At 37.4% G+C, this 21,903-nt stretch overlaps 4 protein-coding genes across 4 annotated transcripts; 3 read left to right on the top strand and 1 right to left on the bottom strand.

Annotated features, from left to right (window-relative positions):
- Positions 1–6,945: 6,945 nt before the first annotated feature.
- Positions 6,946–9,036, top strand: LOC104247472 (signal peptidase complex subunit 1-like). Its single transcript, XM_009803508.2, has 2 exons — positions 6,946–7,035; positions 8,585–9,036. Exon 2 carries the CDS (start codon positions 8,585–8,587, stop codon positions 8,861–8,863), a length of 279 nt encoding a protein of 92 aa, XP_009801810.1. The 5' UTR covers positions 6,946–7,035; the 3' UTR covers positions 8,864–9,036.
- Positions 9,037–10,410: 1,374 nt separating this feature from the next.
- On the top strand, positions 10,411–12,310 carry LOC138883181 (uncharacterized). Its single transcript, XM_070163845.1, has 3 exons — positions 10,411–10,555; positions 10,666–10,949; positions 11,444–12,310. The coding sequence occupies exons 2-3, from the start codon at positions 10,686–10,688 to the stop codon at positions 12,308–12,310; spliced, it is 1,131 nt and encodes a 376-aa protein (XP_070019946.1). The 5' UTR covers positions 10,411–10,555; positions 10,666–10,685.
- A 304-nt stretch (positions 12,311–12,614) lies between these two features.
- On the top strand, positions 12,615–14,477 carry LOC138883180 (uncharacterized). Its single transcript, XM_070163844.1, has 6 exons — positions 12,615–12,927; positions 13,010–13,153; positions 13,503–13,746; positions 13,832–13,976; positions 14,057–14,189; positions 14,424–14,477. The coding sequence occupies exons 1-6, from the start codon at positions 12,655–12,657 to the stop codon at positions 14,475–14,477; spliced, it is 993 nt and encodes a 330-aa protein (XP_070019945.1). The 5' UTR covers positions 12,615–12,654.
- Positions 14,478–16,216: 1,739 nt separating this feature from the next.
- Positions 16,217–17,803, bottom strand: LOC138883179 (uncharacterized). The gene is made up of 4 exons (XM_070163843.1): positions 17,453–17,803; positions 17,336–17,400; positions 16,674–16,840; positions 16,217–16,350 (listed from the first exon to the last, which is right to left on the bottom strand). Exons 1-4 carry the CDS (start codon positions 17,801–17,803, stop codon positions 16,217–16,219), a joined length of 717 nt encoding a protein of 238 aa, XP_070019944.1.
- Between the last annotated feature and the right edge of the window lie 4,100 nt (positions 17,804–21,903).

Below are 21,903 nucleotides of genomic sequence, written 5' to 3'. Positions count from 1 at the left end.
TATGGTAATAAGTACATATTGGTAGCAGTTGACTATGTCTCCAAGTGGGTCGAAGTAGTGGCTCTCCCGACCAATGAAGCTAAGGGGGTACTAGGCTTTCTAAAGAAGAACATTTTCCTGTGTTTTGGTACCCCAAGAGCTATACTCAGTGATGGCGGGACCCATTTCTGCAATAGAGCATTCACACGGCTGTTGGAAAAATCTGGAGTTCGGCATAAGGTGAACACTCCATACCACCCACAATAGAGCGAGCAAGTTGAAGTGTCCAACAGGGAGATTAAAAGTGTCCTCACAAAAACAGTGAATGCAACAAGGACTGACTGGGCAAAGAAATTGGATGATGCATTGTGGGCATACCGCACAGCCTTCAAAACCCTTATTGGGATGTCACCGTACAAATTGGTGTTTGGTAAGGCATGCCACCTCCCAGTTGAGCTAGATCATAAAGCGCTTTGGGCATTGCGATAGTTGAACTTAGACATGGAGACATCAGGCACTAACAGAGTCACGGGACTACATGAGCTCGAGGAATTCAGGTTCCAGGCCTTTGAGAGTGCTAGATTATACAAAGAAAGGATGAAGTTAATGCATGATAAGCACATCTTGGATCGAAACTTCAAATTCGGAGATCGAGTGTTGTTATACAACTCGAGATTGAGATTGTTCCCAGGTAAGTTAAAATCCTGATGGTCAGGACCCTTCAGAGTGGTGCAATTGTTCTTAAGTGGAGCTGTAGAGATTGAATCAGAAGATAGGACAAACAAGTTCACAGTAAATGGGCAAAGGTTGAAACATTACCTTGGCATGTCTGATGAAAAAGAGGATAGAATGATAATCACATTGGGAGAGACCTAGTACGCGGATGAGGAGTGATGGTCAAATGTTGGCGTCGTGCCGCGACGTTAAATCAGGTGCTGCGTGGGAGGTAACCCATGGGTGTGTTAATTAGGTGATTAAAAAAAATGCACCCAGCACTGCGACCGCAGCAAACCGCGGTGGGAGGCAAACATTCTGCCTCAGATTTTCAATCCCACTACGACCGTGGTGGACCGCGGTAAACCGCGGTGGGAGGCAAACATTCTTCCTAGGATTTTTAATCCCACCGCGACCGCAGTGGACCACGGTAAACCGCGGTGAGGCGTAAACTTTCTGCCTCAGATTTTCCAACTCACCGCGGCCGCGGTGGACCGCAGTCGACCGCGGTCGGTCCAGGTAAGTCTAATATTTTTTCCGTTTTCTCTTAATTCTTTTTTTATTTTATTTTCCAACCCAAAACCCCCCTTTTAACCCCAAAACCCACGACCCCCTCCCCCATATTCCCACTTTTTCTCTCTCTCTAATCCCTAACCTCCCCAACTCCTCTCTTCTTCTTCTTCTTCTTCTTCTCCTTCACTCACACCACTCCCATCTTCCATTCCTCTCTTCCTTTCCCCTTTAAGGTAAGATTCTAACTCTTCTCTCTCTTTTCTTTGGCATTATGTTGTATTGTGTTGTTATTATGTGATTTTATGTGGTGTTGAGATATAATTGTTGGTCTATATTTTTTTCTATCTTCTTATTTTTGTTTTTTAATTTTGTCTTTGAGCTTATTGGTGAAGGGGCTGTAAATTACATGTTTGAACGGTATTATTGGTGGGCGATTGAATGAAGTAAGTGTGGGGTGTGTTGGTGTGGTAGTATACTTATTTGGGGAGGAGCTTGGATGTACCCATGAGGGCTAGATGTGTCTGGATGGCAATTTGCTCCCAAGGTGTTTGGGAAATTGCCCCAATGGGGATATAAGGAGCTAGTGTGACATGGATATGGTGAAGTCTGAGTAACCATCCATAGTCACATATTTTGCACACTGACTAATAGGCATTTCATTGTATGACAGGTACAATGAGCTCTTCCAGGAAAAGACGAAACACCGGACCTTCCATCAGTGGACCGGGCAGCTCCTCACGATCCAGGAGCCACACTAGTGCACCTCAGTTCGACAGCACTCGGTTTGTCTCCAGCGCAGCGGAGAATAGGTAAGACCAGAAAGCAGCTAAGAAGTTACAACCAGAGGTACACATTGATCGAATGGCTTTGGAGGTGGAATGCCCCAATATGTTGAATGAGCTGCAGAGGTGTCAGCTGGAAATTTTCTTCGAAGTACCAGAAGAAGCTAATGTTCAATTAGTAAGGGAGTTCTATGCAAACCTGCCAAAACATAAGAATAGGGTTGTGATGGTGCGCAATACCCCGGTAAATGCATCCCTTGACGCTATACGCAGGGTATACAGGCTGCCTGTGTTTCGGGGTGACTTTGATCCTTATCGTACTTTTAGCGGAACAAGGTCCTTGTGGGGCACTCTTCTGGATACTATTCCAGCAACACAACAAATGTTAATCTACCACGAGCGTCCGCAATCCACTATTTTATGTCCCATACTGATTTTGATGTGGCCCGGCTGATTCATGAAGAGATGTTCATTTGATCACCTGAGCTTATCAAGGGTTACTACTTCCCTTCGCTAATCACCCGGCTGTGCAGTATTGCTCGAGTCCCTGAACACCCTCGGGTTGATGGGAAATTGCCACTAAAAGCCCCATTCCGGGCGAGAAAAATTGGAATTGGACGAGAACTGGTGGTGAATGTTGATGACTCTGATGTTGATTCGGCTGAGAATGATGATGATGATGCTGAGGTAGGTAAGGTTCCCCCTCCTCCGAGAGTTGATATGGCAGGCCCGTCCCAGCCACGCCGGAGCACCCGTATGACAACTTTAGAGCAGGATATGGCTGGGTTGCGTACCTCAGTCACTGATTTGGGTGCCCGTGTTGATGCGGTGGTCGAGAGGCAAGTGAAATCGGAGAAGAAATTCTTGGGCTGGTTGAGAGCGCTGGGACGTGCATGCAACGTGAACCCAGACACTGTCCCCGATCAGGAGTGAGCTTTCAGGGAAGTTCCTTAACCTCACTGTTCTTTAAATTTTGAGCCATGGGGACATGTCTTCATTTTAAGTGTGGGGTGGGGATACTTCATTGTATGTTGTAATTGTAATAATTGACTGTTGATTTTGCTCGTTTTGTCTTGCTTTGAGTGTTTTGATGAAGAGTAATAGTTCATTAGGAAAGCTTAAATAGTAAATTACTTGTCCCGACGACGGATCTCTTTAGGCGGGGTTCTTGAGGGACTAAGTCGAAAGAAAAAAAAAATTTGGAATACGGAGACTCTTCCTGATGACGGATCCGTTAGACAATTTTCTTGAGGGAAGTAGTCTAGAGAAAAGACCAAAAAGATTTTTTATTTTATTTTTAGGTAATGTAGTAACTCCCCTTTGTTTTTCTTTTAGCCACGGTTCTTTTCCAAGGGTTCAGCTTGAACCGGGTATAGGTAGTTATCTTTGATCCTTTTTAGTTTAGGTTAGGATTAATGGGCCACGAGCGAAAAACGATTTTGCTACACCTGAACACAATAGACACTAGAGTTCAACACCTAGCTTCATTAGTTAAATCCTGTTAGAGTGCCTTAAATTTGTACATTTGCATATAACTTGAACACTCAAAAGAAAATGTCTTGATAACCCAATCCAGAGTGAGTCATATGCCATGTGTTTGTGAGTTTTACTGTGTTCCATGTTTCATATTTGATACCTAGAACTTGCCTTGTGTGTTTGCAAAGCGAAATGGTAGTCTCTTTCAGTTTTAGAAGTGATATAGGCATTTGTTGTTGAGCCAGATATATAAAGTGACCCACCTGAATGCAATACATCGTAGTTAACCCCGTTGAGCCTATAAGCCTACTTCTTTGGCAACCACATTGCGAACCTTACCCAATTGTTTGAATAGCTGACTGTTTGAACCCTTTTACCCCCAATAAGCACTTGAACGGTAATGGAAATATGCTAAAGTAAAGGTGTGGGGTGGTAGTTTGATTTTTGAGTGGAACCATTGAAAGAGAGAAAAGAGGTAGAATTGGATGCATAAAAGAAAAAACACCACGAAAAATAAAATAAAATAATAATAATATTCTGAATGAGGGAGAAGTGGTGGCTTGTAAAAATTGTACTTATTGGAAGGGGATGTGTTAAACAAATGAGGTGGAGTGCTGGTTGGCACAATTATGATCTTTAAGTTAATGTGATTGTATTAAAAAGTGCTTAGGGAGGTTAGTCACTATACCTAAATATATCCTACCCGTCCCTTAGCCTACATTACAACCAAGTAAAGTCATATTGATCTTATACTGAATGAGCTCAATTAGCAAAGTAGTACACTACGGGCAAGCCTATGGTGCATCTTTGTGGCATGTGAACTTTCTTTTTGAGAGTGAGCGAATTCTGTCTATCTCAGTTCCTACTTGTTTTAATTATATTTATATGTGGAACTACTCTCTTTTGTGATGTGAGGGCATGTGATTCGTAAAGGAAAGGTAAGTCTTGACTCTTGTATAGAGTAGTTTGAGTAAGTGCGGATGTGCATGATATAAAAGATTTGACTCTTGGAGCAAAGGTTGTTCACTACTAGGTGCAAATTTTTATAAATTGGTCATGGTGTTAGTTGTTAAAGGAGAAGCTTAGGGAAGAAATTTTGATGGAGTGTGGTGGATTGCTCGAGGACTAGCAATGATTTAAGTGTGGGGTGTTGATAGTAGGCTATATAGTTGATATTTACACCTTAATATGACCATACTTTGTTGTTGTTTTATAGATATATTGCCAACAAAAAGCTCTAAATAGTGTTCTTTTGTTTAGCAGGGAATATTATATGAGAGGAAGCAACATGGAGTGTTTTGGAGGCGATAATGTGAAGAAAAATGCTCACTCGAGAAGTACCCGAACATCAAGAAGCATAAATGGTCCGGGCAAGAAGGCCACCGCGACCGCGGTGAACCGCGACAGATTAATTCAAGGAGGCAGAAAGCTCAGTGTTCACCGCGGTTGACCGCGGTTGGCCACGACCGCGGTGAACTGTTCAATCGCTGGAAGTTGTGGACCAAAGTATAATTTCGGGAAAACTTTTGTAAAACCCTTATAAGCTTTAGACATTCGTCCAACTGAAAAAAGGCTAATTTTAGACTACTTTTGGAGGAAGAACAAGTGTGAGAAGATCAACCAAACATTAGAGTTCTTCTATCTCTTTTTGATTCTTGCAATTTTACATTATGAACAATTTAGTAGTTCTTCCTTATTTTGTTATGAGTAGCTAAACAATTATCTAGGGTTGATCGAACCAATTGTTGGTTGAAGTTTTGACTCAAGTTGTTATAATCGAGCCAGATTTATGATATGATTGTTCAACTATGTTTTGTATGGTGATTAATTGAATGAGCCCTTGATTAATCGTGTCTAATCACCTTATATTGCTTGAGAAAGAATATTGGGTTAGATAGCTGTTGAACAACACCACTTTTGGGTAATTGAAGAGATTCTTTACTTGAACTTAAAAGTGGGTTTAGAGATAACAAAACTTTGGTGGGACAATCTAGAGTTGTATACCCATAGTCAGCTAGAGTAGTTCGAGAGAATGCTCTAGTAAATTATCGTAGTTGATCGAGAGATAATTACGATAGCCCATAACTCTTAATCCTCATAGAGTATTACGGCGAGATTATAGCGGACGAGTCAAGACTTAAACTAGCAATTGTGAAAATCACTGCCCTAGAACTTTTCACCATTGAATTATCTTTGTTTTAGCTTATTGTGGTTTTTAATAAGTAGTTGAAGTCGTTAAACAAAAACCCAATCTTTATTGATCAAAATCTTGCATCTAGAGATTGATTGAGTTGATAATAACATTGCTGGAAAGTGTAATAGATAGGTTAGTTCCCTGAGGATTCGATTCCGGACTTAAAACCGGATTATATTTGCAACGATCGCTTTGTCTTTTAAAAGGCATAGTTGGGCGTTATCATGTCACTTTAAATAGAAAAAATGAAAAAGTAAAGGATGGTAACCATTTTTTTTTAATTGGAGGGATAATTTAAGTGAGGATATGGGTCGCATAATGGGTAAATTTTGGGATTTTAAAATAGAAGTTGGACCTTTAATTTCTGAGCTGTCATGTGTTCCTTTGTTAAAATTAAGGGTAATTTTGCATTAAAGTATTACGGTAAGAGTTAATATATACTGATAGTATAACGAATGACAAGTTTAAATTTCAATAGTAGAGAAGTGAAAAAATAGCACGGTATAACTAGTTTTCGGACTGGTCATTCAAAAATAGCCAGCGTTTACCAAGTTAATGAAAAATAGCCACTATTGTGCTGCAACAGAGACCGATCCAGCATAATATACTAGAGTTCGGTGCACCTGTGTATGAACTCCAGCATATTATGCTGGACCGGTATACTTTGCTAGCTCCAGTATATTATGCTGGACCGGTATACTTGCTGGAACTCCAGTATATTATGCTGGAGTTCTAGTGTACTTATGCTGGAACTCCATCATATTATGCTGGAGTTCCAGCATACTTATCCTGAAACTCCAGTATAATATGTTGGAGTTCAAGTATATTTATGCTGGAACTCTAGCATAATATACTGACGTATTTTTCGGGTTTTGAATACTATTTTCGCTCAAATTTATCTTTACATGAAAAGTGGCTAAATTTCGATTACTTTCGAAACTGGATTATTTTTGAACGACCAATTATAAATCTGACTATTTTTGAATTTCACCCTAATATATTTGGCCCTTTTCCGTTACGAATATGTATACATGTGATTTAAGAATTATTACCTCGCCGTTGAGAAGTAACGTGACACGATGAAACAAACTAACGGCCCAAGCTGATAACACTATCGTTAAGTTAAAATAAAAAAAATAAAAAAGAAGAAGGTTTTGCGATTGATCAACGGTCCCTATATCTATTTGCATTTGATCAACGGTCCCTATATCTTGTATCTTGGTACTGCGGCAATACTGTAGCTAGATCGTACGGTTACCAACATTCAAGTTTTTCTTTTTTTCTACATATAAAGCATTGAGATCGCTCACTCTCACACGGTTACTTCTTGTGTACAATTTCAGACAGTCATTTTGACTCTGCATTGCTCGCTTCTCGGTCAGTCTCTCTCTCTTTCTCTTTACCTCCACCCGGATCGCTGTTGTTTATATATATATATATATATATATATATATATGTGTGTGTATACACGTATTCTATTGGATTGCTCCTGTTAAGTGTGAGATTCAAAGAACTTTAATTAATGTGAACCCTAATTTGCATAAAGAGGATCCTAATTGGAATTCAAGCGCCCAAATAGAAAGAAAAAAAAAAATTAGCTGACAAATATTTATTGATTTCTATTATTCTTTCCCCTTTTTGAAACTCGGTATTGATTTCAAATGTTTTTAGCTCACAGATTGGGTTTTAGGTGAGTGCGTGTGCGAGTGAGTGTGATCTATTCGGTTGCTGCTTTTAAAAACAGATTTAACCCCGAGTAAGATGACTTTGAGATTTAAAGAACTGTAATGTTAGTAAACCCTTATTTGCAGTGAAAGAAATATTTTTGGAAGGAAATTGATGTATAGGATTTATATATATAGGTAGTCTTTGGGATTGAGAAGTAAGTGACTGATTGATACACAATTCATTAGGGTTTAATTTTCTTTGAGTTTTTAGTATGTTTTGGGATATTTCCTTATTTTGATTGATTTTTGGGCTTTGATTGTATGAATATTATCAAACGTTTTCTCTTCCAATACTTGAAGGAGAAAAGCAGGCCAATTGGTTGAATCTTTTCATTTTCTGCAGTACTTTTGTTATGTATAGGTCGAGATTCATTTTATTCGCTGCTTTTTCGAGAAAATGGTATCTCTGGTTGCAATTGAATGGGAAGGGGTATGGATTTGTGTATCAATGGGCGGGTCCCAAAGGTGGATTCTATGGTTTATATGCATATTGCGTGTACTTCTTGATATATACACATATTGTGTGCACATTTTTAAATGTATGTTCATAATTTAAATTCATTTTGTTACGGTTCTTATATACATATTGTCTTTTTTAAATAGTTTAGGATTCAGGGTTATTATTATACAAATATTTCAACTCCAACCAAAGCCGGGGTGCACTTAGTTGTGTGTATATTCAAGTCCTTACCTTTTCAAAAAAAAAAAAAAAAAAAAATCAAATCTAAGGCAGTAGTTGCACGTACACCACTGTTTATGTGTTGCATCTACCTCTGTCATTGATTGACCTAAAAGAACACAGCTTCATATTGTAGAAGGAGCTGTAGTGATCTTTGGTGCTGAATTTCTCTACGACCTGCTGATCTTGCAGTTTTTATTTTCATTGTGACACCATTTCTTATTTTACGAAGTGAATTTGTGTAAGAGAAAATATAGCACTTGGCCCTCATCGGTTGTGTAAGGGTTTCCAACGGGGTGTAAATGGCCTTAGGCTACTCCACACCCATTGCTTTAAGGTTTTGGGTTGGGTGCTCAGATGCTTTGATAAGTAGAATGAATAGAAAGATAATATTTTCTTGGAAGGTTCATTTGACCCCACCAGGAGCTGAGATTCGATCAAGTATAAATAAAAGAATCTTGTTATGCTTAATTTATACTAATTGTGTGCAATTTACCCTTTCTTGGCTGTCTATTTTCAGATGGATTGGCAAGGACAAAAGCTGGTGGAGCAATTAATGCAGATACTGCTGGTGAGCTTTGCTGTTGTAGCATTCATCACAGGCTATGTGTTGGGTTCGTTTCAGATCATGCTGTTAGTATACGCTGGTGGTGTTGTCTTTACAGCGCTAGTCACCATTCCTAACTGGCCAGTCTACAATCGCCACCCTCTGAGTTGGTTGGACCCAAGTGAGGCCGAAAAGCATCCAAAGCCACAGATTACTAACCCCAGTACCAAGAAGAAGGCTGCCAAGAAGTAGGTTATTTAACTGAGCTTCACATGTCCCTTCTACTTGAAGTTTTATGGTGATGTAGTGGATAAATTGTTGGCGGCTTTATTTCCTTTTTCTTTTATGACATGAACTGAACACCTTGTTGCCCCGCATGATTGTTGTTACGACAACACATTGGCTAAAGAAAGAATCTGTTTTTACATTGCTGTGCTACTCTCTTATAACAGCCGCCACATAATTCTCATACCATCGTAAAAGCAAAAGGACCTATATTGTCCTTACCACATCCTACAGTAGATCATTAGTGTATATTCGGAAACTACTAAAATTGATATCTGCAAAAATATTTTTCTTATTTTAAGGTGAAGAGTAAGTATTCAAGGAAGACCGGAATTGAGTTGGATGTCCTGCTCGTTCTTGTCGCCAATTGGCGCGCTTTGCATGGGTGCTCTTGTTGCATTTTCCTTTCAGGGAATGCATATATGTTCTACTTAGGGGTGTTCATGGTTCGGTTTGGGTCGGTTTTTTCCTAAAAAGAAACCAAATCAAGTAGGTTGGTTTTTCAAATATTGGAACCAAACCAAAGCAATCAAGTCGGTTTTTTATCGATTCGGTTTTTGTCAGTTTTTTCGGTTATTTTATTGGTTTTTTTCTTAAATATGAGACATACACTACCAAATACATATTCCGACGACTATATTTTCAATGTAACACTATCAAATCAATTGTTCTTTGAGAAATCTATCATTTACTAAGATATATTGATGATAATTGAATTAAATAGTGATGAATAATTTAAGTACTTAATTAAAAATTTATTATTTTTATCATGAAATAAATTCTTGTACTTATCAAAAGAAAACTACCAATCAAACTAGAATGTAAAGGCAAAGAATTAGATTATTATAATAGCAAAGAACTAGACTAAAAATACAAATGACTAATATGTACGATAAAATTTTAGAAACTTTATATAAAAATACATATGTATAGGTGTAATAGTAAATTTAAATAACTACTTTTATAGTCGGTTTGGTTCGTTTTTTTCCGGTTATTTTTTATTAAAACCAAAACCCAACCAAATTTAATTGATTTTTAAAATTCAAAACCAAAATCAAACCAAACCTAAAAAGTATCGGATTTTTTGTCTGTTTGGTTCGATTTTTCGGATTTTTATGAACACCCCTAGTTCTACCCATTATTCGTACTTCTACTTTTTCCTTTTATTTTTGACTTTTTAGTAAGAAATATGTTTTGATCTGAAAAACGCACCTGCAAATTTTCAGTCGTAGCAACTTTTTAACTGTTCATCCGGATTTTTTAGCCTTTAGCACAGGTGTTAACTTAAAGGAAATTTTACCACCTATAGAATAGGTTAGTACCCTATTTATATTCTATAAATACCCTTTTAAAATATTACATTCTATAAATACCCTTTTTAGTTTATAGCAAAAAAATTAAATTTAGTTTCATCCTAAAATTAAGGCTTAATATATGCTACAAAATATTTTTCTATCTCATTTTTTTTATTTTCTCTCACCTAATTTGTGTATATCTCCTATCATCAGCTTTTCTCTCTCTTCTTCAATACACTTTTCCCTCTTCTCCCACAAACACATGTTCCATACACTTCAAAAATCCTCCTCCGCCATTATCGCCCCACACGCCATTCTTCTTCGCAAGCTTCACAGTTGTATTTTGGAAATCTTCTCCCCGTAGGTAATTCAACTACTTCGAAATTGCTTTTTCATTAGTTTGTTTCTATAAGTTTTTTTAGCGAATTTACACAATTTTCTGATATATCTTCCATTTGTATTGTTAATCACCAGGATTCTTTGAGTTCTCTCTAATGTCGGATGCAACGCAACTCAACAGACTACCCAGAAGTATACCCACCAAAATTCTCTATTTTGATGGGCCCTCTTTCTCGTTGCAACTGACTCAAGCGGAGAAAGATTTTGCAGGTTTATCAGCATCCAAAGTTGATGAAAGAAGAAGTAAATTACACAATGACAAGTTGAAAGAAGTCCAAGTTGATGAAGCTTCAAAAGAAACCAAAAATCAAGTTAGCTCAAAGAGGAAAAAACCTATGAAATATTCAAAAAACCAAAAGGTAATTGGTATTTGTTACATGTATTCTGTTGTATTCATATGTATCTTCTTGTATTTTTGTACCTTTTTGTATAGTGTATTCTGTTTCTTCTATAGTATGTTTATGTATTCATATGTATTTGGTTGTTTCCAACAGTTCATTTTTAATGTAATCTTACCTGTATTCATATGTATTCATGTGTATTTAGCGTTTGCTAATGTATATTTGCGATAATTCAATTGTCCAGTTTGACCTCAAATGTATTCATATGCATTCATATGTAATTCAGTTGTATTCATCTTAAATATTTTGTATTATATCTGTATGTTACAAAGTATGTTAGCATATATTTAGCCTTGTCACTGTATCTAGTCTTCTGTAAGTGTTTGTAGTTGTCTGACATGCATTTGGCTTTGTCACTGTATCATGTCTTACATGTATTCCAAAAAATCTTAATATGTATTTTTGCAATGTATTCATCTGTATTAACATGTATCTTTCAATGTTCATTGCAGGGAATTGATTTGTTTGTGAAAAACCAGCCAAAATTAGCACCCCATATTAGTAGTTACAGTAACACTGATATAGTATCCCAGCTAAAAGATAAGCTTACTCCCGATCAGTTCCAACAATTCGGCAATACATGCTTTGGCTCATTTCTTCAAATGAAGCGATTTGATGTTCAACATCAACTCTTCAGATGCTTCATGGCTCGACAGTTAAACGACACTCCAAACAATGTATTTGCAGTATACGTCAATGGTACTGAATTACATTTCACATTAAGGGAGTTTGCGCTTGTGACTGGCCTCAAATGTGTAGGTAAAGATGAAGATTTTGAGTTTAGTGAAACTCCTCCTAACCGGCTTATTGCGACTTATTTTGGAAGTGCTAATATTGTAAAGAAGAAACACTTGAGACAATGCTTCAATGACAAGGCATGGGGCCCCGACAATGATGAGGATGCTTTGAAGATATCTTTGTTGTATTTCATCCACACCTTTATATTTTCATCTGAGAAGAATAGTGCAACTATACCGAGGCTAGATTTTGACTTAGTAGAGAGTGGGCGCTATTCTGAATATCATTGGGGTATTAAAGCATTTGAGTTGTTGACAAACTCGATTAGCAAGAAGATGGATGCTTTGAAGAAGTATTACAGGATAGCTGGGATGCCCCTAGCTATGCAGGTGTGGTTTTATGAGTGTTGTTCTTCTGTTGATTCCAAAATTGCAGTCCGAGTCTGCGACGTGGTCCCCAGAATACTCAATTGGAGAACCATCGGAAATCAGCAAACATTTTCTTATCTGACGAACGGCATGCTTAAAGACACCGGAAACACGGTAATATACAAATGTTATCAATATTCTGAAGATAATTGAACACAAATACATCTATAATTTGCATACATTTGCATTCAGTTAGAGGGAAGCCTACTGTAATATACATTGGATTCATAAGCTTATATACATGAATACTTGCATACATATTAATACATTTTAATACATTCTAAATACAACAGAGTTAAATACACCTGAATATAACATTATACAGTTATGATTAATATGTTTTTTGTAAGTCATAACTTATTTTTGTTCACAGATTGTGTTCAAGGACATCACTCCTCTAGATATAGAGCTTGCTGCTTTTCAGATTCCTCAAGTGTGCGCCGATATTGAGAAAATACCTACTCCTGCGCATTCAGACAAATTGGGACAGGATACAGATGACTTTTCTCCTACACCCAATCTTCAATCTAAGAAGAAACATGTTGAAAGTGTTGGTCCATCTTCATCACCGCCACATAAGAAGGTCAAGGAACAACCCAAGATTCCTACAAAAGAACCAGAATATCAGCCCAAAGTCCCTCCTGTTTGTGTTTCTGACATTGAACATAAACTTGTGCATGACCATCAGCTCCCATGACCATCAGCTCCCAGAAGGCCAAAATGAGGAAGTATCTTTTTTGAGGAAAGACCTAAAATCATTCAAAGAATACGTGAGTATTTACCCACCGATTAATCAATAAAGTTTGATAGCTATGTGTTTTAGTATTTTTCTAACTATTTTGTACTGTTAAGGTTGTTGGAGAGTTCAAGTCTCTAAGGACATTGATCAATGATAACTTCAAGATGCTTTCAGACCAACTTCAACAAAATCAGCAAACTGAACCCATAGTGAGACATGATGGTGGCATTGACACAGATGTCGGAGATAATAATGAGGTATAAAAGCAGTTATCATATTGAACATATGTATTTAGCTGTATTCATATATGTTTTAATCTAGCCATTTTACTGATGTATTTAACTGTTATTCAGCTCTATATATATGTATTCTGACTTTTAAATCTTAACATATTGAGCATATTTTTTTAAATGTATTCATAACTGTGTTACACTTAATCTGTAATATCACTTTAAACTGCCGTATTTATTTTTATTTCAACTGTATTTACATGTATTCTGCTTGGTTAATCTGCATTTTCTGTAATGTATACTAGCTACTTATATGTATTTAATCTTTTTTCTAACATTAAGTTACCATGCTAACAATGATACATACAACTACCAGAAAACTATTTCAGAGGTACCGTCCATCATACCATCTACCACAAACCAAGAGGATGTATCTAAAGAATTCTATGTTTCTCAATTTGAACTGGACGACAAGTTTCTACCCAGTCAAATTCCAGAAACTAGAATAGTTGTTCACGCAAGTGCAAAAAAAGATGAAGCCACACCAGTGCAACCTCAACGAAATAGGCGACCAAGTAGATGGAACTCTTCGCCTTATCAGTCTAACTTCGACTCAGGAGGTAAGTGATTTTACAAACGTAATAATCAGCATTCATCGTGATTGATTCATTTATAGTAGTCCATAAACACAAATACAATTTACAGCATGTTCCTCTGTAAAGTTTACACCCATCTTTGAAAAAAGACACCCGTTTGAGGAAGATCCAATAACGGGTCCACATCCTATGTTACTCATTCAAGAATATGACAAGTGGGTTCGTGAAGGTCTTCTAGCAAGACATGATCAGAAGTGAGTTTTCCCCCGTTCATTGTATTATGTTTTCATTTTTTTAAGGTATGTACATAATGAGTTTTATATCATACTTGTAGAGGTAATCTCGACGACCATTACAAGAAAAACAAGTCTATACTTCACATTCCATTGGATTTTGGAGTTGATCAAGTTGATTCCAAAAACTGGTTTTACCTTCTATCCATTTACAGGAAGTTATGGGATGACAATGTGAGTCTTTCCCAAAAATGATAATCTTATCTTTAAATAATGACATGTTGTTTTATTAACTTGTATTTAGTTGTATTATTCAGCTGTATTCAACTGTATTTTTCTCTGATTTCCTATGTATTCAGCTACAGTCAATTGAATTGAACTGTATTATTAACCTATAGTTAACTTTATTGAAACTGTTGTATTCAACTGTATTGAACAATTGAATTACCTGTATTCATCCAATGTCAGTTAAATTCAACTGTTTCAACCAGCTGTCCAGATCTGTATTCAACTGTATTATAGTGTATTCTACCAAAGTCAGTTGAATTGAACTGTGTTATTAACCTATATTCAACTATTCTACATGTTGTATTCACCTATATTAAGGAATTGAATTAGTTGTATTCATTCAATGTCAGTTGAATTCAACTGTAGTCCATAAGCTGAATACAGTTGTATTCACCTGTATTACAGTGTATTCCTCTTTTTTCTGTATTCATTTGTATTCAACTTTTTTTAGCATCTGTATTGAGGTATTCATATATATTATTTCTTAGTTCAAGCAAATAAACTCACACTATCTACCAACCTCTTTTGTTTATTACATATGGATGTCATATTATACTATTTGCGAAAGATGGGAAAGTACAATCAGCATAGGGACTTCACGTTTACTACTGTTGATTGTATATTCAAGACAAGAATAGATGAAATATATGACAGGTATGAAGATACAGATAGTAATGCTAATGTAGCAAAACAAGAAGATGTTGTATGTGAGTATATTAGGGGCTACAGATTGCATGCTAATGTACCCTGGCATACAGTGGATAATGTCTTGATACCAGTGAACTTGAAGGAAAAACTTCATTGGGTGTTGGTTGTTGTGACTTTCAAAGATAGATGTATCAAAGTGTACGACTCGTACACGTCTTCCGGTCATGATGCATACGTAGTCTCTGAGATTTTAAAGCTAGCTAAGTTATTACCTCTGTATCTGTCAATTAGTGGCTTTTACAGAGATAGTCAAGGCATTGACTGGTATGCTTATCCCGCATACACAAACAAGGATCATAACGAACCTTTTGAAGTTATCTTCGTTCCAAATCTGCCTCAACAGAAAGCGTGCAGCATGTAAGTATCCAATCATCATTCTTATATGTTTTATACACTGTATATGGATTAATTATTTTATATTCTGTTTCAATCAATTATTGTTTAGGGATTGTGGAGTGCATGTTGCAGCCTTCGCGGAGTTTCTGAGCACTATTGGAGAGATTACACAAAAAACACCATTTGATGCCACTCTTCTCCGTCAAAGATATGGTGCTCTGTTATGAGACTATGTTATGCGCAAGATAGATGCTGATGCAATAAGCGAGAGTGAAGCACCTTCAAAGATTGAAAGGCAAATCTCTGAGTCGGAGGCAAAGATGCAGATAGTTTTAGAATAACTTTAGGTTTTTTTTTGAGTTTAGCTTGAACAATGATACTGATTGTAGTGGTTTTGGTCGTAGATGCTATTTACTTACATGCTGAAATTTGGTTAAGTTTGCCTGAACAGGTTTTAGTTAACGCACATGTTAGTTACAATTTCTGAAAATTTATGTATGCTGAATGATTTTTGTTAATGCCAATTTTTGAATTGTATTCAGCTGCATAAGATCAGCTTTATCTTACAGTATTAAGCAGTTGTATTTAGTTGTATTATTCTGTTTAGCTTATTGTATTAATCTATATTATTCAGTTCAATTCAGTTGTATTAAAGTGTATTTATCGGTTGTCTACAGTTGGTATGCAAGTATATTCAGCTGCATCCATTCAGATGTAACTTTGAATTGACTAGAAACAATACAAGTTATATTGATTAACTTGTATTTAGTTGTATTATTCAACTGTATTCAGCTGTATTTTTCTCTGATTTCATATGTATTCAGCTATAGTCAATTTAATTGAACTGTAGTATTAACCTATATTCAACATTATTGAACATGTTGTATTCAAATGTATTGAACAATTGAATTACCTATATTCATCCAATGTTAGTTAAATTTAACTGTTTCAACCAGCTGTCCAGATCTGTATTCAACTGTATTACATTGTATTCCTCCAAAGTCAATTGAATTAAACTGTATTATAAACCTATATTCAACTATGTTCAACATGTTGTATTCACCTGTATTAAGGAATTGATATAGTTGTATTCAACTATACTAAGATACTCTCACAGCCAAATCATATATATTTATATATATAAAAATACTTCAACTAAATAAATTCAGAAAATATTAACGAAAGTCATTCCACAATATATTACTTCGAAAAAAGAATTCATTATAGCTGATAATGTCATAATAAGTGTTGAGAAATTGTCGAGTCACCAATACATGTCAGAATACAACTATTTATTACGTGGAGAATTCCTACAAGTTCGCTTGTTATGTCCTCTCTGCCCACATATGCTACATGAATGTTGATTTTTCGGCAACAACAATTCACTTAATTTTTTGTCGCGCTTCTTCTTTGGCTTTCCAGGAGGTCTTTTCCATTTGGGTGGTAGTACAACCTCCTCTGCAACATGCTCTGGTATATTCCAGTCATTTTTGTCCGGTAGCGGGTACACTGGCACATCGTATGTCATTACAATTGTACTTGGCTTGTAATAGCTAGAGCAATATTCTTCAGGCATTAAAAACTTGCTCTTCAATACAGCCCAGGCATGTGGGCATGACAATTCATCAATTTGGAATCTCCCACAAACACATTTTCTCTCGAGCAGGCAGACTGTGTAATTCCTCCCACCATCGTTAACAGTATGTAAGTATTCAGTTGAGGGTACCACATACATTTAAAAACAGAAATATAAGTTTTGAACACATTTACATGAATTAACAAATATATACTACTGAGTTAAATGGTTACTATCAACTTCAAAAATTGCAACTTCATCCAATTTCAGTTAAATTCAGCTGATTCCAGCAACTGTATGCAACTGTATTCAACTGTATTACTCTACAGTCTGCATTTGTATGCATTTGTATTCAACCTTTTTTTAGCAACTGTATTTAGGTATTTCCAATCAATTTAAACTGTATCAATCACCTGAATTCCATTGTAATCATTATCACGTGCATACAGTCTTAATAATAACATGTATTTACCTGTATTCATCTATATTATTTACTAGTTCAAGCAAATATTCATAAAAATTAACGGGTAGTTCTGCCTAAAAAAATGTATTCAGTTGTATACAACAATGCCATAAAAAATTAACTTACAGTCATACGGGTACACATGGCCTCATTCAACTCCAGCATTTCCTGGTATTTTTTCCCAAGTGTCTTGTATGTCTGAGTAGCTTCTTTACGGTTACTACAATTCCAACGACCAAACATCTTCCTAACTTCTTCGAGGAAGTCATATATTGGCAATTCCCTTGCTGAAACTAGTGCTGCATTGATTGACTCAGCGATATTTGACGTCATTGTCCATCCCCTGTTAACAGGTGCATACAACCTAGCCCACTTTTCGTAACCAGCTAACTCTAAGTATTCTTTCACCCTAATATCTACCTTCTCAACCTTCTCCATCAGACTATCAAATTCAGTTTGTGTGTATGCTTTTGCCATCGAGAAGTATATCTCACTCAACTTGGCATGGCTCTTTTTGAATTTCTTGTATACGTTATTCCATAGATGCCATATGTAATAAGATCAGATAATAAATAAAGCCAAATATAACAATTCATCTAAGCTCGAATTTCTAACCCTGAACCAGTGGTTCTGGGTTTACCAATTCCCCAGCAGAGTCGCCAGAGCTGTCACACCACCTTTTTCCGCCCCCGCGAGGGGCGTAGGAGTTTTTTCCAATTAAAGGACAATCAAAACGGGATTTGTTTATTTATTTCAGAGTCGCCACTTGGGAGATTTATTGACGCATTTTCACGACGTTGCAATTCTTGTATAAAATAATAATAAGAATAATGATAAAAGCGGTTAAAAGTTAAATTTTGCACATAGGTTCAACATGTATTAAATCAGATAATCAAGCCAAATATGACAGTTGAGCGACCGTGCTAGAACCACGGAACTCGGGAATGCCTAACACCTTCTCCCGGGTTAACAGAATTCCTTATCCGGATTTCTGGTACGCAGACTGTAATATGGAGTCATTCTTTTCCTCGATTCGGGATTAAAATTGGTGACTTGGGACACCCTAAATCTCCCAAGTGGCGACTCTGAAATAAATAAACAAATCCCGTTTTGATTGTCCTTTAATTGGAAAAAACTCCTACGCCCCTCGCGGGGGCGGAAAAAGCTGGTGTGACAGCTCTGACGACTCTGCTGGGGAATTGGTAAACCCAGAACCACTGGTTCAGGGTTAGAAATTCGAGCTTAGATGAATTGTTATATTTGGCTTTATTTATTATCTGATCTTATTACATGTTTTGGCCTAAATGTGCAAAATGATGCTTGTTACTGCTTTGATATTATTTGAACTGTACATATAAACTGTGCCGAAACCTTCTCTTCTTACCTCCGGGGATGTGCTTACTGGTTGAGACTCCCTATTCTGTTAGTGTCATACCCTGAATAAAAGAGGCTCGGAAAGTTTCTAAGCCGGCTGGCCTTTTGGTTCCCGGAAAGGAGCTCCTTCCTCAGCTCGAGTTGTCCGCTCGGGTACACTGTCTAGAACACCGACCCAGGTTTTGAACATAGAATAACGTGACTTCATGCCGGATCCCTAGTAGGAACGCTTATTTGCATCACGTTGCATTTGACTTAGGGGACTCAACACAGGGGTTGGGTCCGTCTAGGACTAGCAACCTGAAATAGAAAAAGACCATCCTGCTGCATCCTGTTTGATTTGCATTGCTTCAGATCTGCATGCTGACCGGCTTCTGTAATCATCAATTTTTAAGATAAATTGTGAAAAAAAAAAAGAAGAGAAAAATAGCAGTGTAGGGAGATAACTACTTTTTAGAAAAATAAAACCAAAAGTCCAAAAAGTATCAAAACCCTGCCAAAATTTTGAAAAATAAAAATAAAAATGTTTTGTTTTTTTTAGTTTAATTTATTTGAAAAGAAAAAGAAAAAGAAAGGAGTCTTGTTTACAAGTTTAGTTTAGGTCTGCGCCGATTTGATTCTCATAGGACGTGAGATATGTAGGCAACCCTCTTCGGGTCCAACCTCCCATTTTGTAAAAAAAAAAATCGAAAAAATATATGTCAAAATTTTAATTTTCTGTCACAGAGTCGGGTGATGCCGTTTTTATCAAAAGCCGAATGCTCCCAAAAGGAACGCCGGAAGGCTGACTTTGTATAAATGGCCACTTCTGTCATTGTTTTTACTTGCACAACCTTAAAATCTTCGTCCCTGAAGTGCTAAAAGGTCGTGTTCGGAAGATCTGGTTTTTTTAGGAAAATAATCAAATCATTTTGAGTCAAATAAATTTTCTTTTGTTTAATCATATTAATAAATGTGCAGAATGAGCACGATTCAGAATGAACCTTTTTCAATCATGAATAAAATTCCCCTCCAGTTGCGTCTATGGTGGAGTGATTTAGGCAAAGAAGGGCATGACGAAATCAAGAAACATTTGAAAGGTCTCACTAGTTTGTTGGACATCAGGCCTCGAGGAGATATTATAAGAGCCCTAGTCCCTTACTGGGACCCTGCGCACAATGTCTTCCATTTCTCGGACTTTGAACTCACCCCAACTTTAGAAGAAATAGCAGGGTACATCGGCAGTACTGAGGTTCCGTTGAGGCATAAATACCTGGTTGCTCCAAGAGCTGTAGCAGTGCACCGGTTTCTGGACTCGTTAAAGATAGTCAGAACAATCCATAACCCTGATTTGGCAAAAGGTTTTTGCACTCTGAGCTTCATATACCAAAGATATGGCCACATAGGAGGATTCGACAAGCCAGAAAACAAGTTGTGCAGCAAAAGTAACCGTCGAAAGTGGGACGAACATAGACGGGTTGCTTTCATGATAACCTTCTTAGGGCTTTTAATTTTCCTGAGGAAAGACGGGAATATTGGCATAAAGATAGCTGGGGTCGTCAGTACTTTGCTCACTCAAAAAATAGCACGCTGGCACCGATGATTGTGTCTGATATGTTCCGAGCTCTCACGGCCTGCAAAGCCGGAGGAAACTTTTTTGAAGGTTGTAACTTGTTGTTTCAAATGTGGATGACCGAAAACCTATGTCACCGAGCCCAGTTCCTAAGCCATGGGTCTTTTGAAAAGACATGCATAGAGGAGTTCTACACCAGAATTAATGAGGCCCGCCTACCTGAAGGAGTCTCGGCATGGACTTCATATTTCCGGACCCTCAACGCCAGTCAAATACAGTGGACACTAGGATGGTTACCGATTGACGAAGTCATATACATGCCAGCAACTAGACCCCATTTTCTCTTAATGAGACTTAAGAGCATTCAACCTTATGCGCCGTATCGGGTTATGAGGCAACTTGGGAGGTGTCAGATAGTGCCCAAAGATGAGGATTTAAGCACTCAGGTAATTGAGATCAGTTCTGATGGTCAGTTTCCTGAAGCGAGGGTCCGCCAGATTTGGAGCCAATATCAATACTTAGAGGCAAATACTTGTGTGTTGAATCAAGCAATAGGGGAAGTTTCACCTGGATATCAGGCTTGGTACAAAGGGGAAATGTCGTCTGGAAGGTCGGCTAAAAGACCTCACCTTCAAGAGTTTGCCAAGGCTTCACAAGAACATTGGGACCGATTGGCCAAAGAGCGGGAATATCTTGCCGAAATAGGCAAGCTGAAACAACAGATTAAGGATCTAAAATTTAAGAACAAAGTGCAGGTTGCTGCCGACAAGGGAAAAAAGAACAGATTAACCAGAGAAAGCGAGAACCTCAAAGCTCAGATCCGGAGGATGAAAATGGATGCCAACAACCAACTGAGAAGCCGGGCTGATACGAGGTTGATAGCAGAGTTGAGGAGTCAGGTCAGCAAAAGCCGAGAAGACTTGGAGAGATCTGAGGCTTGTATAGCAAGAATGCGGATCAGGTGGGCAAAAGTTACAACAGCGCGGAGAGAGCACCTATGGCAAGTGAAAAGGGACTACGAAATGAGTGTTACAACATTGAGAGAAATAAACTCCATTCTCAATAATCGGGTCCTTAAACAAGCCCGGGATGCTAGAACAGATAGGGAACGCTGCTATGAGTCAATAGCCCGAATGGAAGAACAAATGGAGAGGTTCCAAGATCAGCTCATTGACAATACTCGAATATTGGGACTAAAGAATCAACGGATAGAACAGCTGTGCATAGAAAGGGATAATATCCGAGGTAGGATTGATGAGATTGGGCACTACATCTACATGAGATGCCTAGCATGTGAGCAAATACCTCGTGATACCCTTCTTGCCTCCATCATGGGCTACGTCCACCAGATCATGAATGAGTTGAAGAACTTGCAAAGGGGTCTTACACCAAAGCCCGTGGAAAGGCTGAACGATGCCTCGCGGGCACCTAAATTGAAATCTTTAATGTATCCCTAGTTCAAGTCTGCACTTGTTTGTTTTTCAGAGTTTGTTGTCTACCTCTATGTTCTCTTCAAACATTGTTAATAGTGTGGAGTCTGTATTTCGTTTGTTTTCTTTCAAATAACAGTTTGTAATAGCATATTTGGGTAACAAAATGTAAAATTGGGTCTTTATTTTATGGATGCACGAACTACGCTTGGTCTGATTCG

The sequence above is a fragment of the Nicotiana sylvestris genome, chromosome 12, assembly GCF_000393655.2.
Source record: "Nicotiana sylvestris chromosome 12, ASM39365v2, whole genome shotgun sequence".
NCBI lineage: Eukaryota > Viridiplantae > Streptophyta > Magnoliopsida > Solanales > Solanaceae > Nicotiana > Nicotiana sylvestris.
Note: the sequence above shows the minus strand (reverse complement) of the source record. Positions and strands in the feature narration are given on the sequence as shown.

Coding starts and splice junctions, on each gene's coding strand:
- LOC104247472 (XM_009803508.2), top strand. CDS start 8,585: ATGGATTGGCAAGGACAAAAGCTGGTGGAGCAATTAATGCAGATACTG.
- LOC138883181 (XM_070163845.1), top strand. CDS start 10,686: ATGTCGGATGCAACGCAACTCAACAGACTACCCAGAAGTATACCCACC. Junction 10,950..11,443: donor AATATTCAAAAAACCAAAAG/GTAATTGGTATT, acceptor TGTTCATTGCAG/GGAATTGATTTGTTTGTGAA.
- LOC138883180 (XM_070163844.1), top strand. CDS start 12,655: ATGACTTTTCTCCTACACCCAATCTTCAATCTAAGAAGAAACATGTTG. Junction 13,154..13,502: donor ATGTCGGAGATAATAATGAG/GTATAAAAGCAG, acceptor TACAACTACCAG/AAAACTATTTCAGAGGTACC. Junction 13,977..14,056: donor CTAGCAAGACATGATCAGAA/GTGAGTTTTCCC, acceptor TCATACTTGTAG/AGGTAATCTCGACGACCATT.
- LOC138883179 (XM_070163843.1), bottom strand. CDS start 17,803: ATGGCAAAAGCATACACACAAACTGAATTTGATAGTCTGATGGAGAAG. Junction 17,401..17,452: donor CCATGTGTACCCGTATGACT/GTAAGTTAATTT, acceptor ACATTTTTTTAG/GCAGAACTACCCGTTAATTT. Junction 16,841..17,335: donor AATAATATAGATGAATACAG/GTAAATACATGT, acceptor ATATTGCTCTAG/CTATTACAAGCCAAGTACAA.